Genomic DNA, 16084 nt, shown 5'->3' with positions numbered 1-16084 from the left:
CTAGTTATTCTCTTTTTAAAGTATTACTTGGGGGGGGGAGGCTGCGCTGTGGCATAGCAGGTAAAGCCACTGCCTGCAGTGCTGGCATCCCATATGGGTGCCGGTTCGAGTCCCAGCTGCTCCACTTCTGATCCAGCTATCTGCTATGGCCTGGGAAAGCAGAAGAAGATGGCCCAAATCCTTGGGTGCCTGCACCTGCATGGGAGACCCGGAGGAAGCTCCTGGCTTCGGATCAGCGCATCTCAAGTCATTGCAGCCATCTGGGGAGTGAACTAGCGGATGGAAGACCTCTCTCTCTCTGCCTCTCCTTCTCTATATATAACTCTGACTTTCAAATAAATAAATAAATCTTTAAAAAAAATAAAGTATGACTTGGTTGAGGCAATTAGAAGTGAGTAGTAAATATAAAAGCTACTTAAATCTAAGTAAGTTGAAATTTTGGGCCTTATGTGTGGTAAGAACAATAGTAACCCCCTTATTCTCAGGGAGTACATTCCAACACCCTAATGGAGCCTAAAACTACACATAGCACCGGCCCCTAAATATACTGTTTCTGTTTATATACTTATGATAAAGTTTTATTTATAAATTATAAGGCATGAGATTAATGAGTAATGAAATAGGACAATTATACTGTAATAAAAGTTTTGTAAATGTGTCTCTTTCTTTCTCACTTGAATTGATTAATATTTTTGGCTGAGGTTGACCACAGGTGTCTAAAACTATGAAAAGCAGAAGTGTAGATAAAAGGAGACTACTGTATGTGGGCTATTGTATATGCTATATATATAAATTATGATATCTTTTTAAAGATTTTTTCATTTGAATGACAGAGATCGTGGGGGAGGATGTGGGGAGAGAGAAAGAGGGAGATCAGACTTCCATCCACTTGTTCACTCCCCACATGCCCACAACAGCCTGGGTTGGCTCAGGGAGAAACTAGGAACCTGGAACTTAATCCTGGTCTCCCACATGGCTGGCAGGGAGCCAACCACCTGCACCTGCTGCCTTCCAGGGTGCATATTAGCAGGAAGCTGGAATTAGAAGTGGAGCTGGACCTGAACTCAAAGACTCTGGTATGAGATGTGGGCGTCACAAGTGGCAACTTAACCGCTGCATCATTTACCTCGGATGCCTTTCTCTTTAGTGAAGGAGTGGGCACAGTAGAACATAGCAAGTAATTGTCACTCCAGTAATATAAAATCCTAATTAGTGAAACCTGCTGAGGAAAATGGGGAGACATAGGTCAAAGGATATAAATACCAGGCATGTAGAATGAACAAGTATAGAAATACATACCATGAAGGTTAGTTAATAAAATACTATGTTTGAGATTTTTGTTAAATGAGTATGTTTTAGCTGCTCTTGTTACAAAAAAGGTAACTGACATTGTAGATACATTAATCTGGTTTACCCTAAGTAACCATTTACCCTCTATGAAGGGACTTCAAAAAGTTCATGAAAAATGGAATTTAAAATAAAAATTTTTGAAGTCCATGCATTTTTTTCATGATATACATTTTCTGTGACTTTTTTGAAGACTCCCTTCATATATGTATTCCATAGCTTCAGCTTCATGTTGTAAATGTAACATACATACAATAAAGTTTTTTTTTTTTTTTAAAAAAAGAAGGTAAGACTTATGATTACTCCTTGCTATAATTATCAGCCTAATTTAGTTTTTAGACTTTACTTATGAGACAGAGAGAGAACTCACATGTGCTAGTGGTTCACTAACCAAATGCCTGAGAGCTGGAAACACAATCCAGATTTCCCACCTGGGACGTAGCAGCCTAACTACTTGAGCCATCACCTGCTGCCTCCAGAGTACACATTAGCAGGAAGCTGGAATCAGGAGCAAACCAGGACTTGAACCCAGTACCTTTTTGTTGTTGTTATTGATAAATATTTATTTACTTATTTGAAAGTCAAGGGTTACAGAAAGAGCTTCCATCTGCTGGTTCTCTCCCCAGATGGCTGTAATGGCCTGGGCTGGGCCAGGCTGAAGTCAGGAGCCAGGAGCCAGGAGCTTCTTCCAGGTCTCCCACATAGATGGTAGAACCCAAACACTTGGGCCATCTTCCACTTCTCCTTCCAGGCCATTAGTAGGGAGCTGGATTGGAAGTGGAGCAACTGGGACCAAGCCAGTACCTTTATGGGATGCCTGCATCACAAGTGGTGGCTTTACCTGCTTCACCACAGTGCCTGCCCTATGTTGTTTTGGACGCCTTAACCAGCATCTTAACTGCACACTGATTTAATTTTTATTGATGATTGAAGAATTCCTTGAGCTTGGTTGTAATATGTTTTTCACATGTCCACATGTGTTAAAGTTTTTGTTATAGGGGCCAGCATTGTGATGGGTTAAGCCACTGGTGGCAATGCAGGCATCCAATATGGGTCCTGGTTTGAGTCTTAGCTGCTCCACTTCTGATCCAGTTTCCTGCTAATGTGCCTGGGAAAGCATCAGAGAATGGCTCAAATGCTTGGGCTCCTATATTAAAGTAGGAGACTAGGAAGAAGCTCCTGGCTGCTGGCTTTGGCCTGGCCCAGCCCTAGCCATTGTGGCCATTCAGGGAGTGAACCAGTGGATGAAAGACCTCTTTGTTTCTTTCTCTCCCTATCTGTAACTCTGCCTTTGAAAGGAATAAAATAAATCTTAAAAAAATGTTTTTGTTATTGTTTTTAGGCTACTATAGCTGCTTGATTTTTTCACTCATAAGTCGTTAGTACTCTTCATCTTAAAGGTTATGGTATTTGCATAGTGTATACTTTTGACATCTTGCAGATATCTACAAAATGAAGAAAATGTGTTTTAGACTCATTAACTATTTGAATACATTTCCTGGTCATGTAAGAAATTGTCATTCTATTAGAACTCTTATGTGATTAATTATTTTCTGATTTTAAGCCTTTTTTAGAGCTCATCACACCAATGTATCTTATATTAACTGCTCTTTATTAACTCTTATAACAGGATCATAGAACTCAATGGTGGACAACCGCCTCTCACTTATAAAAGATTTCAGACTCTCATCAGCAAGATGGAACCTCTAGAGATCCCAGTGGAGACAATTACTTCAGAGGTGATAGAAAAGTGCACAACTCCTGTGTCTGATGACCATGATGAGAAATATGGAGTCCCTTCCCTGGAAGAGCTAGGTGGGTGTGAACTGTAATAAATGTGGAACTTAACAGTTTGTAAGTCATAAATGACTCATAAAATTTTACCTCTGATTTTTCCACATGAAGTATTAATACATTAAAAGGGAAACGGTGAGGGGGGAAAGAAAGAAGAAGAAAACTGCTAAACTAAGAAATGATAATTCTGTAGTTATTTATGTGCTCTCTCTATATCTGTTGCTATCACCTTAAGATGTACATCCTAAAGAACAGAGACTATGTCATAGCATCTCTCCAGGCCCTCAATTCGCTCATGCTGTTCTCATAATTTTTCTGCAAAATAATTGTTTTCACAACTGTGATTAAATAAAAAACGTTTTAGTTCCAGAAAATTGATTATTTGTTTTTTTGTAGGTTTTGATACAGATGGCTTATCTTCTGCAGTGTGGCCTGGTGGAGAAACTGAAGCACTTACACGTTTGGAAAGGCATTTGGAAAGAAAAGTATGACAATTTAGATCATCTAGCCATGTTTTATTTCCAAGCTGGCATTTTAAAAATAATTTCATTCTCTTTTAAAAACAAAAAGTAGAATGTTGAAAAAGAAGAGTTCAGGGAAATAAAGTTACACAAACCTAAGTATTTGAAAATTAACTACCTCATTTAAATGCCCTTTCTCCTGCTTTTCTGATTATTTTTCTTGGTTATTTCCTATCTTTCTACTTAACCTGGTTTCCGATGACCATAATTTTGGAATTAGAATAGAATCCTCTGTTAACCTCAGTGGGCAGTGGAAGGTAATCTCAGGCATGTGTTGGGAGTTTGAAGGTTATGTGTTTCACATGAGTCTGTGCTGCATGATAATTGAAATGAAAGAATGCTTACTTTTCTTTCATGTTTAATAAACATATGTAACTTGTGGCTTGGATAATAAATTATTCCCAGAGAACTGGGAAACTTTTATTAAAAAAAAAATCTGTTTTGAATACTGTGTTTAAGTGGGAAAGACAATGTGATTCTTTCTGTGTTTTCAGGCTTGGGTGGCAAACTTTGAAAGACCTCGAATGAATGCTAATTCCTTGCTTGCAAGCCCCACTGGGCTCAGTCCTTATTTGCGATTTGGCTGTTTGTCATGTAGACTATTCTACTTCAAACTGACAGATCTCTACAAAAAGGTACTTTTTAAAATCAGTGCTTACCTTTCAAAATACATTTTTAAAACTTGCTGATAATACTTCTTTGCCTTTTAATCATAGGTAAAGAAGAACAGTTCCCCTCCTCTTTCTCTTTATGGGCAGCTATTGTGGCGTGAGTTTTTCTATACAGCAGCAACAAATAATCCACGCTTTGATAAAATGGAGGGAAACCCCATCTGTGTTCAGATTCCTTGGGATAAGAATCCTGAGGCATTAGCCAAATGGGCTGAAGGTCAAACAGGCTTTCCGTGGATTGATGCCATCATGACACAGCTTCGTCAGGAAGGGTGGATTCACCATTTAGCCAGACACGCAGTTGCTTGCTTCCTGACACGAGGTGACCTCTGGATCAGTTGGGAAGAAGGCATGAAGGTAAGTGTTCTAAGAACTGTAGCCAGGTCTTTGAAGGAACTCCAGATGTTGTATATTGTACAGATTCATTTATAATCTAGTGTTTCAGTGAATAAAACTTTTAATCACCACAGTATAGGCATACTTTTGGACAGCAGGATGGTATAATCAGACAGGAGAAATGCTGAAAACTGGCTAAGACAATAGACCTAAACTCATTTAAATGTTTAAAGCAGGCTGTGATTTAAGAGAACTGTAAGATTTAGCATTCTGGAGTTATCGTGTAGATATATTTATATGTATTCATTTCTGTCACAAAAAAGATTTGCCTAAGAATTCTCAGAAATAGTGAATTTATATTATAAATCTTAGAATGTAAATCATTTCACCTTACTTCAACATTGTAACTTTTTAGTAATATTTCTGTTATGTAAAGTGAAACATACTATGTTTTATGATATCATATTGTGGTTTTATGTAACAGGATTTACAAATATGTTCTCCCTTTCTGACATTATTATAAATTTTCCCTATCTAAGGACCAATTTTGAGCCTTTTTTTACATCTCCTTTATTTCCTTGTACAAAATTGTATATAAAGATGTGTAGCAAAAACTTAGTCAATTTATAATCATTTATTTAACTCTATTTTTTGAATCAAGAAATTTAAAACTTAAATTGTGTAATATTAGTACATTTTTAAAGTACATTTGTATTTAAGTGTGCTCCCTTTATCTAGGCCACTATGCCAAGCTTCTAAGTTTTTGTTGGTGATTTATTTGGTAGTGGTTTTGCTTTTTTGAAAGTGGTTTACTGTTTTTTCTCTGTTAATATCCTATCTTTTAAACCAGTGACTCTAGTAATTTTTTTACCCTTCCCCCAGTAACACTGCAAGGATTGGAAAAGTAAATTCTCTAATCTATATTACCAATATTTTTCTTTCCCTGCTATTCCTCATTATAGAACAAACAAGGAAGCTAACTGGAATGTTTTGATTTTACAGTTTTGTGCTAATTTTCTTTGCCTTGACTTTTGATCTACAGTGACCTCAAAAATGCTTGCTTTGAGAATTATGTGTGTGCAAACTAATTGGTTACTGTTACTTCTGAAGGTATTTGAAGAATTATTGCTTGATGCAGATTGGAGCATAAATGCTGGAAGTTGGATGTGGCTATCTTGTAGTTCCTTTTTCCAACAGTTTTTTCACTGCTATTGCCCTGTTGGTTTTGGTAGGAGAACAGATCCCAATGGAGACTATATCAGGTAAATCAAGGGTTATTACTCAGTTTGGAATAGCTAATCCAGAAGAGATTTTCATGTTTAAGCAACACTTTAAGTATTCCCCTCTCAAGATGGGCAGCAGAAATAAGGAGAAGGGTAAACAAATCATTTAAATGGTATTGATTTGATTTTGGTCACTGATAGCTGGTAGTTTCTTACAGTTTGCTCATAGTACATTTTATTAATTTTTCTTCCTTTTCCCAAAAGGCGTTATTTGCCTGTTCTGAGAGGCTTCCCTGCAAAATATATCTATGATCCCTGGAATGCACCAGAAGGTATTCAAAAGGTAGCCAAATGTTTGATAGGAATTAATTATCCTAAACCAATGGTGAACCATGCTGAGGCAAGCCGTTTGAATATTGAAAGGATGAAACAGATCTATCAGCAGCTTTCACGATACCGAGGTCTAGGTATGTTGATAGTTGCCTTTGATTTGTTGTTTGGGCAGCTGTTTCTGTATTTACTCTTGATTTTGATCTTGATCATAATTTGATAGGATTTTTTTTTTTTCCTGTTCAGGTCTTCTTGCATCAGTACCTTCTAATCCTAATGGGAATGGAGGCCTCATGGGATATTCTCCTGGAGAAAATATTCCAGGTTGTAGCAGCAGTGGAAGTAAGTGAAAAAGAAATTATTGTACTTCATCACATAAATAGATTACCTATAACAATCTGTCTTTAAAGTTAATATAATAGGTCTATACCCATGCACACACACATATCACCTCACTCTGTTGGTGACATTTTAGAAATGGAAAACATTACATGTAGTAAATACTTAGATCAAGTTAAAGATCTTGCAAACTGGATGTGGACAATGATTTTAAGGGTAAAATGAAATTCGCAACTCTTATTTTCAGAATGTTCATTATTTTTTATTCTCTTTGGGTGTGTACCAGCTATAAGGTAATTAGTGAAGGTCAGTGACCCTGTAAAAATCGTCAAGAGATGTATCATTCATGCACAGAGCATCTAGTCCTTTTATATATGGGGTTTTTTTTCTTACAAAGTCTGGTCTGTGATAGTTTTCTGTATGATATATATTTAGTACCAACTAAATCCTTTAAAAAAAAGTTATTATTTTAAACACAGAGTGACAGACAGGGAGGGAGGTAGGAAGGGACAGAGATACAGATTTTCCATCCATTGATTCTCTCCCCAAATGGCCTGTGGGCCAGACCAAAGCCAGGAGCCTAGGACTCCATCCAGGGCTCCAATGTAGGTCCCAGGAGCTCATGTACTTGGGCCACCATCCACTGCTTCCCAGGTACATTAGCAGGGAGCTGGATTGGAAGCATAGTAGTAGGGATTCAAACCTGTGCTTCAGTATAGGATGGCAACATCGCAGTTGGCCATTTAACCTGCTGTACCTCAACACTGGCCCCATCGCGTAAATTCTTAATATATGTGACATTAATAATGTTAAATTGGTATGTATTGGAAATTTGAATCATTATGTCAGGAACTTCTTTCGGGTCTCCCAAGTAGGTGCAGGGGCCCAAGCACTTCGGCCATTTTGTGCTGCTTTCCCATGTGCACTAACAGGGAGTGGGATTGGAAGTGGAGCAGCCAGGACTTGAACGGGTGCCCATATAGGATGCCAACACTGCAAGTGGTAGCCTAAGTTGTTATGCCACAGCAATGCCCCACAAAATTTGTTTTTGAAGTTTTCACTGTAAGTTTCCCTTCTTATATGTTCTTGGTAGTTTGTAATTTAACTTTTCTAGTTACTCTGAAGACATGACTATGAGGACTTGTGATTTTTGTGACTAAACAAGCTAACTGATCAATAGGTCTCTGTTCTTTGCTCACTATCTCTTATACCATTATTGACATGAAAATAAAATCTACATTTTATGGGAAAGTTATAGACTATAGTGGTATTCATGAATTCACGAAGTCAGAAGACCTTAAGGCCTTCCTATCATATAGCCCTATAAAGAAAGAAATATCTTAAAGAAATTCCGAATATATTTATTAAGCTTATTAATTTCCCCTTCTTCTCATAGGTATTTACCCTCTTGATTCATAGTACAATAATTTTTGTCTATGTTGTTAACTTTATAGGAATGGAATCATCTAGTTTGTATTCTTTTTTGTGTCTGCTGCTTTCATTCAACATTTTGTTCTTGAAGTTACTCACATTTACCTTAGTACTAGAAGAAGGAATAGAATTGATGACCTTACTTTTCTCTGAAGAGAGGATAGAACTTCCACTTCACTTATGATCTTGTCTAAATACTGATGGAGTTTGTAGATTCAAAAGGCTTCTGTGGCCTAGGCAGCTCATGTGAAGAGCCTTGGGTGATCACTGACATAATAACAAGAGTGTTAATTGTTAAATTAACAACAAGAGTCACTATGCACTAACTTCCCATGCAGGTTTTTTGTTTTTGTTTTTATTTTACTGTGCAAATTGTTGAACTCTTTACTTACTATAGAGTTGGTCTTCTGTTGATAAAGTTAATTGAAAATGGATCTTAGTGGAGAATGGGACTGGGAATGAGAGAGGGAGGAGGAGGAGGGGTAGAACAGTGGGTGGGAGGGTGGGTATGCTGGGAAGAATCACTATATTCCTAAAGTTGTACTTAAGAAATGCATGAAGTCCATATTCCTTAAACAAAAGGTTTCTTTGGGGGGAAAATAAATAAAAAGAATGGGTTACCTTGAGAAAATAAAACTAAAGGTGACTAGTTTATTGCTTGTCTGAAGGGCCATCTTTATGAATCTCCCAATAAAACTGACCAATCTTTTCTCAGAGTCCCTATTGTATTCTGTACTAAAATCCATCCAAACACCTAATATCACTTTTATACTAAGTGATTTGGTGTAGTTGTCTCCTCAGATTCAGCTATGAATCCCTTGAAGGCAGATCCCATATCTTAGTTATATTTGTATCCCTAGTACCTGATATAATCCCTGGCATTCACAGGCATTTAGCACATGTGTTAAATATAAATGAAATGAGGAAAGTGTAAATAAATATAATTTAATATATATTTGTTTGTTGCTGCGCTGGATTCATTCTGAGAGGAGGCGCATGGTGGTGGCAAGAGGCGCGGAGTCACCACACAGACCCCAGGAGTCGGGTGAAAGCAGGCCAGAGGAGAGCAGCCCGCAGACTCGTTTATTTCAGTTGGTACAGCGGCTTAAATAGCCAAGGTAGCCAATCCGATCAAGGGGTGGTTTATGCCCTAACCAATCACAGCCTGTTGCCAGGCAGTATCCGAAGCCATCCAATCACAGCCTGTTGCCAGGCAGGCTCTTTTGCCATGTGGTTTCCAAAGCTATCCAATCACAGCCTGTTGCTGGGCAGGCTCCATTGCCAGGTGGGTTTCAAAACCATTCCTGAGTAACTGACCCTTGCTTGCCAGCGGCCATCTTGGCATGGCCTTCTCACTCCACCACATTTGTTGACCTTTTTAGTGATTAAAAACATGTAATATAAATGTTACCATTTTAATCATTTTTAAGTGTACACTTCAGTGGCATTCAGTATGTTCACATAGTTGTGTGAAGTTTTGCATAATGTTATATAGTTCTACATGGTGACAGGTATCACTATTAGGACAAGTGCCCCTGTTGGCAAGCTAAAGAGTAGCACCATTTAGTGGTGAATTTGCCATAGTTCAGAATCTGACCTTTATTAGCCTTACAGGTCCAAAAATAAGATTTTTTAAGTATAGAGATGACTATTTTATACATGACAGACTAGAAATTTGAAAGTAGTATGAATTAAAGTATCAATGGGGAGTATTACTTTATTAATTTACCATGAAGATATCCCTTTGCAGTGATGGAAGGTCTCTGATCCAGGGCATCCACTTTCCCAATTTGGAATACCTGAAAAGCTGAATGCTTTATCCAGAAAAACTTGTTGAACATAAAATAAAAATAAGTAGATGGTCTTGTTTAGCCCCTGAGGTGACCTGTCCAGAGGCCAGAATGCTCATGTTTTCCTATAATCTGGACACGCTAATTAAAATGTTGTCTCTAAAGCTTACTTTTCTTTTTTTTTAACTTTTATTTAATAAACATATATTTCCAAAGTGCAACTTTTGGATTATAGCGGCCTTTCCCCCCCATAACCTCCCTCCCACCTGCAGCCATCCCATCTCCCACTCCCTCTCCCATCCCATTCACATCAAGATTCATTTTCAATTATCTATATACAGAAGATCAATTTAGTATATACTAAGACTTCAACAGTTTACACCAAAAAGAAACAAAGTATAAAGTACTGTTTGAGTACCAGTTATACCATTAATTCACATAGTACAACTCACTAAGGACAGAGATCCTACATGGGGAGTAAGTGCATAGTGACTCCTGTTGTTGATTTAACAATGACACTCTTATTTATGATATCAATAATCACCCGAGGCTTTTGTCATGAGCTTCCAAGGATATGGAAGCCTCTTGAGTTTGCCAACTTCGATCTTATATAGACAAGGCCATAGTCAAAGTGAAAGTTTTCTCCTCCCTTCAGAGAAAGTTACCTCCTTCTTTGATGGCCTGTTCTTTCTGCTTGGATTTCACTCACAGAGATCCTTCATTTAGTTTAGTGGGTTTTTGTTGTTGTTGTTTTGTTTTTGTTTTTTTGCCACGTTGTCTTGGCTTTCAATGCCTGAAATATGGGCTTTTTAGCCAGATCCGAATGCCTTAAGGGCTGAGGCCAGAGTTAAAGCTTAGTTTTCTATGCTAGCCACCCCACTCCTATGGCATTGTTTCTTTAGGGCTGATAAAATTCCTATGGCAAGGTAACTACTGCTAAGTCTATATCTTTTCCTTGCTGTATGATTGGAATTGGAATTGTTTAACTCTTTTCTGGCAAGCCCTTATTCCCTTATCTGTAAAGAAATGTTTTAGAGGGGATCTAAAGGAAGAGCGTGGAGGAAAGTGGCGAAATCGAAGGACGATGTCTGTCTCACTTTCTCTCTGTGTTGTACCTTCATGTCTAAATAAAGATTTTCTTTTAGAATGTGACTATTAATGACTTTACCTTTGAACTGCCAATATTTCTATGGCAAAAATATTTTTCTTGAGTTGGGTGTGTGATTTTTGGTTCATTAAGAAGGATTGAAGTTTAGTCCTAAAAGCATATAAATGAGCTTAAGTACAGATACTAAAAATTGGACATGCGGTCTCAATACATACATCTTGGATTTTATTGTAAGTAATTTTACTGTGTTTTAAATACTAACAGGTTGCTCTCAAGGGAGTGGTATTTTACATTATGCTCAAGGAGACACTCAGCAAACTCAACTATTAAAACAAGGTAAGAATGAAGCATTTGAGCATACTGTTCTTTTTGCCTTTCCTATCTTAAACATACATGTTTTAAATGTACAGGAAGAAGCTCCATGGGCACTGGTCTCAGCAGTGGGAAGCGTCCTAGTCAGGAAGAGGACACACAGAGTATCGGTCCTAAAGTCCAGAGACAGAGCACTAATTAGGTAAATATTTTAGGGATTTTTTTTAGTGCCTTAATAGAGTGTGTAATTAACATAAACTCAGATGGAGCTAATCTCTGTTTCATACCAGAGAATCCTGAGGCATGAATCCTTAAGCAGTTATTAAAATCAGTTAATTATTGGACAAGAGATGCATCTGTTTTGGGACAAAGTGCTGTTCTCAGTTTGATGGTTATCTTACAAGATGATCTTTAAATTTGAAAAGCGTATGACTTTGTGGTCAAGTTTTTACTTGGAAAAACACCGCTTTTTCATTTCCTTACTGTGTGACCATGAGTCTCAAACAGTTAAAATGGTGTTTTAATTTTAGTGGCATTTTTTGCCTCTTAAATATGTATAATTTTTTTTATCTGTTGTGATGCTTCTAAAATCTAAATTCTTTCCAGTTTAAAAATAATCTGGATTTTTAAAAGTGTTGGATCCTTGCAGACATATGAAAGAGCTATGCCTGCATTCATTTTAATTGGACATGGGATACTATTGATGTGATCCAAGTTAATTTGAAGAATATATAGTGCATTTGCCAGTGTTTAAAGATTTCTTATAAACTTTATATTTTAATTGCTTAATTTTTTCATACCAACCTAATTAGACTATAAATTTCATGGAGATGATCAATAAATACATCAAGTTTTTATGATTTAATGCTTTATAATCAAGCTTTACTCAGTTTTGTTTGTCTCCCCTCCCCTTTAAATCACAGAAAACATTCAGGAGGAATACTGTTGCAGCTGAAATTTTTGGGGATTTCAATGCTTTTCAACTAAATTATTTTAAAATGTTCTTCACTTACGGAAAGCAGTTACATTTTGAAATGCATTGTTTCTAATGACATTTCTGTGGTTTTTAACTTTTTAATGAATTTCACATAGTATGGGTGGTAATTTGTATATAAAGAACTTGACAAAAGAGTTTGCTTAATGTAAATATAAATAGTCACTGTTAGCATAGATCCATCAATATATTTTTGATAATTTTTCATGTATGGTAAAAGTTGCAAACTGATATTGTTATCAAACTCAAAGTTTGAGAGTCAATGTGGGGAAATAGGAGGTTTTTAGACTTTCTTAAAAGACTTTGTTAAAATTTAAGGACAAAATTTTCTTGACATCATTGAACTAACTTTGATAATGTTTTAGAAAATGTGTATAATCAAAATTGGTTATTGTAACCTCTGTTAACGCATAGAATATGTTTTAAACTTCATGTTTGCCTGTTTAGACCCAAACGTGTAGAAGGATCATGTGTTAAGTTCTCTCTGTCTCCCTTATTTTTGTTCATTTATAACTAAAGTGACCTTGTTATTAAAGTTTATGCAAATATGCCATTTTGTGTACTTGATGGTTGTTTTTCTTTTGTTCCCCTTTTTTTGTAAGGGGAAAAGCATTGCTATGTGAGATGTGATTTATAAATTAGAGACAGATTATACAAACCACATCTTGAATGAAGATAGTATTATAGAACGGACTTTTTATGTATACTCTCTAAGAGACAAAATGACTAAGTATCACATATTTAATAAAACAGTATGTTTCAAAATTAATTTACAAAAAAGATTTAAAGCTAAAGGGTTGTTTTCAAGTAATAGAGCTTATGAGTCAGACTTTACAGAGTAACTAACACAGTTAAGAGCATCAGCTCTGTAGTCAAATGCCTGGCTCTGCCTCTTTACTGGCTTTGAGATCTTGGGCAAATTCTTAACTTTCTGCATATATAAAATGGGGATGAGATAGTATCTGCTTCATAGTCCAATTCCATGTAAAATGCTGATAAGTGTGCCTGGTGTGCTAGGGTACTCATAAACTGTTAGCTATGTGCTGCATAGCTCCCTAAATTGCATAATACACAGTCTGCATACTGTGTATTGTAGTTCTGGCTAGCTGCCATTATAATTATGGCTGTTGTTATCCCTTCACTGTTCTCTAGTAGGCTAATTCTTGCCATTTTCAATTATAACCAGTGACTTTTCACTTTATCATCTTTAGTTGTGATAGATAATCAGTGTATGTGCATTTAAAAGTAGCTGAAGATGATTTGGGGTCAAAATACAGAAACTTAACTCAGATGATACGCAGTTTAAAAAATATACTGGATAATGAATTAACAATGATCAGGGCTGGTGTAATGCAGTAGGTTAAGCCACAGCTTGCAACCCTGGCATCCTATTTCAGAGAACCAGTTCAGGTCCCAGCCACTCCACTTCCAATCCAGCTCCCTACTAATGTGCCTGGGAAAGTAGTAGGTGATGGTCCAAGAACTGGGGACCTTGTCACCCTTGTGGGAAACCCAGATTTCTGGGCTCCTGGCTTCAGCTTAGCCCAGCTCTGATTGCACCATGCAGTTCTGAGTTTATTTTAATGATTTTTTCTTTTCTGTATCCTACTCTAATTCCCTCTCCCTAAATGCAAGTGACACACTTAGGTTAGTCTGGACCACAGATGCTTGTAATTCAGGAAAGGATGCAATAAATCCATGAATAATGGAGTTTTTAGATAAGGGTATCTCAGAGGAAAAAAAGGTGCTGGACAAGTGTCTCCTACTCATATACAGTAGCCATTCAGTTAATTCTAGAATATGTTGGAAATCATAGTTGAGGACTCTAGATTCGGCCTATTACTATTTTTAAAAGATTTATTTAGCTGAAAGTCTGAGTTACAGAGAGAGGGAGAGATCTTCATCCACTAGTTCACTATTCAAATGGCAACAGTGAACAGAGGTGAGCCGATAAGGAGCCAGGAGCTTCTTCCAGGTGTCCCATGTGGGTGCAGGGGCCCAAATACTTAGGTGGTCTTGTGCTGCTTTTTCAAGGCACATTAGCAGGGAGCTGGATTGGAAGTGAAGCAACTGGGAATCAAACCAGCACCTATATGGGATGCTGGCACCACAGACAGTGGCTTTACCCGCTTCGCCACAGCACCGGCCACCTACCTACTACTCTAAAGTTAAAGTGCAAGTGTCAGTGCCTCTGAATAAAACCTGGGAACTTAAACTGCATACTAAAGGGTTAACATTTGCTGAGTACCTGCTCTGTGTCATTGTTCACAGTATCCATGAGTTGTTCACTCCACAAGATGGGAGGGTGATCTGGACCTGTTACGGTGCTGTGCATTAAGGCTATGTTAGCACTGTGCCATGTACTGTAAACAGGACAGAAGGACCACAAACCTGGGAAAACCATGGTTTCCCTGACTGCAGTCCTACACACAGACCAATCAGGCCAGGATCAGGGCACCCTGTCCTTGGTGATATTTAACTCCAGTTGTGATTAATGATGTTATTAGTCGTTAATGTCTTTTTCCTCTCTTAGAATGTGGTACCCGTGATATATTTTATTCCTCAAGTGCTTTCTGTTTCACATGCTCACCATTCAAGAGGCATGCCACAAATAGTCACTGATTGAATGGATAAATGTGAGAATAAATAAGAGATAATTTTCTTTACTTCATGAGGTTGGGCATCACAGATAATAATGGACAATGTAGGGGCAGGCGTTATGGCAATGGAAGGTTAAGCCATAACTTGTGATACCTGTATCCCAAATCTGAGTGCCTAGGACCAAGTCCCACTTCTACTTCTAATTCAACTCCCTACTAATATGCACCTGGGAGGCAGCAGGCAATGAAGTACTTGGATCCCTGCACCCATGTGGGAGACCCAGATTAAGTCCCTGGCTCTTGGCTTCAGCCTGACCAAGCCCCAGCTGTTGCGGGCATTTGAGGAGTGAATAGATGCTCTCTTTTGCTGTCTCTCCTGTCATTCTGCCTTTCAAATAAATAAATATTTTTTTATGGGAGACCAGGATAAGTACCTGGCTCCTGCCATCGGATCAGCGCAGTGCGCCGGCCCCAGCGTGCCGGCCGCGGCAGCCATTGGAGGGTGAACCAACGGCAAAGGAAGACCTTTCTCTCTGTCTCTCTCTCGCACTGTCCACTCTGCCTGTCAAAAAAAAAAAAAAAAAAAAAAAAAAAAAAAAAAAAACCAGCATTAGAATGTAAGCCACTGGCCATTTATCAGTAAAGTAGTGTTTAGGTGAAGGTGGCAGGAAGATGGCTTTTTTTTTAGATGTATTTATTTATTTGAAAGTCAGAATTACACAGAGAGGCAGAGAGAGAGGGAGAGGGATAGAGGTCTTCCATCAGCTGCTTCACTCCCCAATTGGCCCCAACGGCTGGAGCTGAGCCAATCCAAAACCAGGAGCCAGGAGCTTCTTTCTGAGTCTTCCAGGCGGGTGCAGGGGCCCAAGGCCATCTTCTACTGCTTTCCTAGGCCACAGCAGAGAGCTGGACGGAAGTGGGGCAGCCAGGACTCAAACTGTTGCCCATATGGGATGCCGGCACTGCAGGCAGTGGCTTTACCTGCTAGGCCACAGCGCCGCCCAGGAAGATGGCTTTTAAACATTAGTCAGCAGGGCAGGCTCTGTGGCACAGCAAGTTGAAGCCCTGGCCTGCTGCACGAGCATCCACATGGGCGCCGGTTCGAGTGGTGGCTGCTCCACTTCAGATCCAGCTCTCTGCTATGGCCTGGGAAAGCAGTAGAAGGTGGCCCAAGTGCTTGGGCTCCTCCAACCCCGCGCTAGACCCGGAGGAGACTCCTGGTCTTTGCGGCCATCTGGAGAGTGAACCAGCAGATACAAGACCTCTCTCTCCGGCTCTACCTCTCTCT

The 16084-nt window shown here is 38.5% G+C and overlaps 1 protein-coding gene across 1 annotated transcript in view; it reads left to right on the top strand.

Moving 5' to 3' along the window:
* CRY1 (cryptochrome circadian regulator 1) overlaps window positions 1-12749 on the top strand; it is a 93993-nt gene extending 81244 nt beyond the window's left edge. Inside the window, exons 4-13 of the mRNA XM_002711421.5 lie at window positions 2978-3162; window positions 3538-3626; window positions 4157-4297; window positions 4379-4690; window positions 5780-5931; window positions 6157-6359; window positions 6469-6564; window positions 11155-11226; window positions 11301-11404; window positions 12126-12749. Coding sequence (XP_002711467.2) covers window positions 2978-3162; window positions 3538-3626; window positions 4157-4297; window positions 4379-4690; window positions 5780-5931; window positions 6157-6359; window positions 6469-6564; window positions 11155-11226; window positions 11301-11404 — 1354 coding nt within the window. The 3' untranslated portion in view covers window positions 12126-12749. The remainder of the gene's footprint in view (window positions 1-2977; window positions 3163-3537; window positions 3627-4156; window positions 4298-4378; window positions 4691-5779; window positions 5932-6156; window positions 6360-6468; window positions 6565-11154; window positions 11227-11300; window positions 11405-12125) is intronic.
* The last annotated feature ends 3335 nt before the right edge of the window (window positions 12750-16084 follow it).

The sequence above is a fragment of the Oryctolagus cuniculus genome, chromosome 11, assembly GCF_964237555.1.
Source record: "Oryctolagus cuniculus chromosome 11, mOryCun1.1, whole genome shotgun sequence".
In the NCBI taxonomy this organism is placed as follows: Eukaryota; Metazoa; Chordata; class Mammalia; order Lagomorpha; family Leporidae; genus Oryctolagus; species Oryctolagus cuniculus.
The sequence above is the reverse complement of the archived record's forward strand: the minus strand, read 5'-3'. Positions and strand labels throughout refer to the sequence as shown.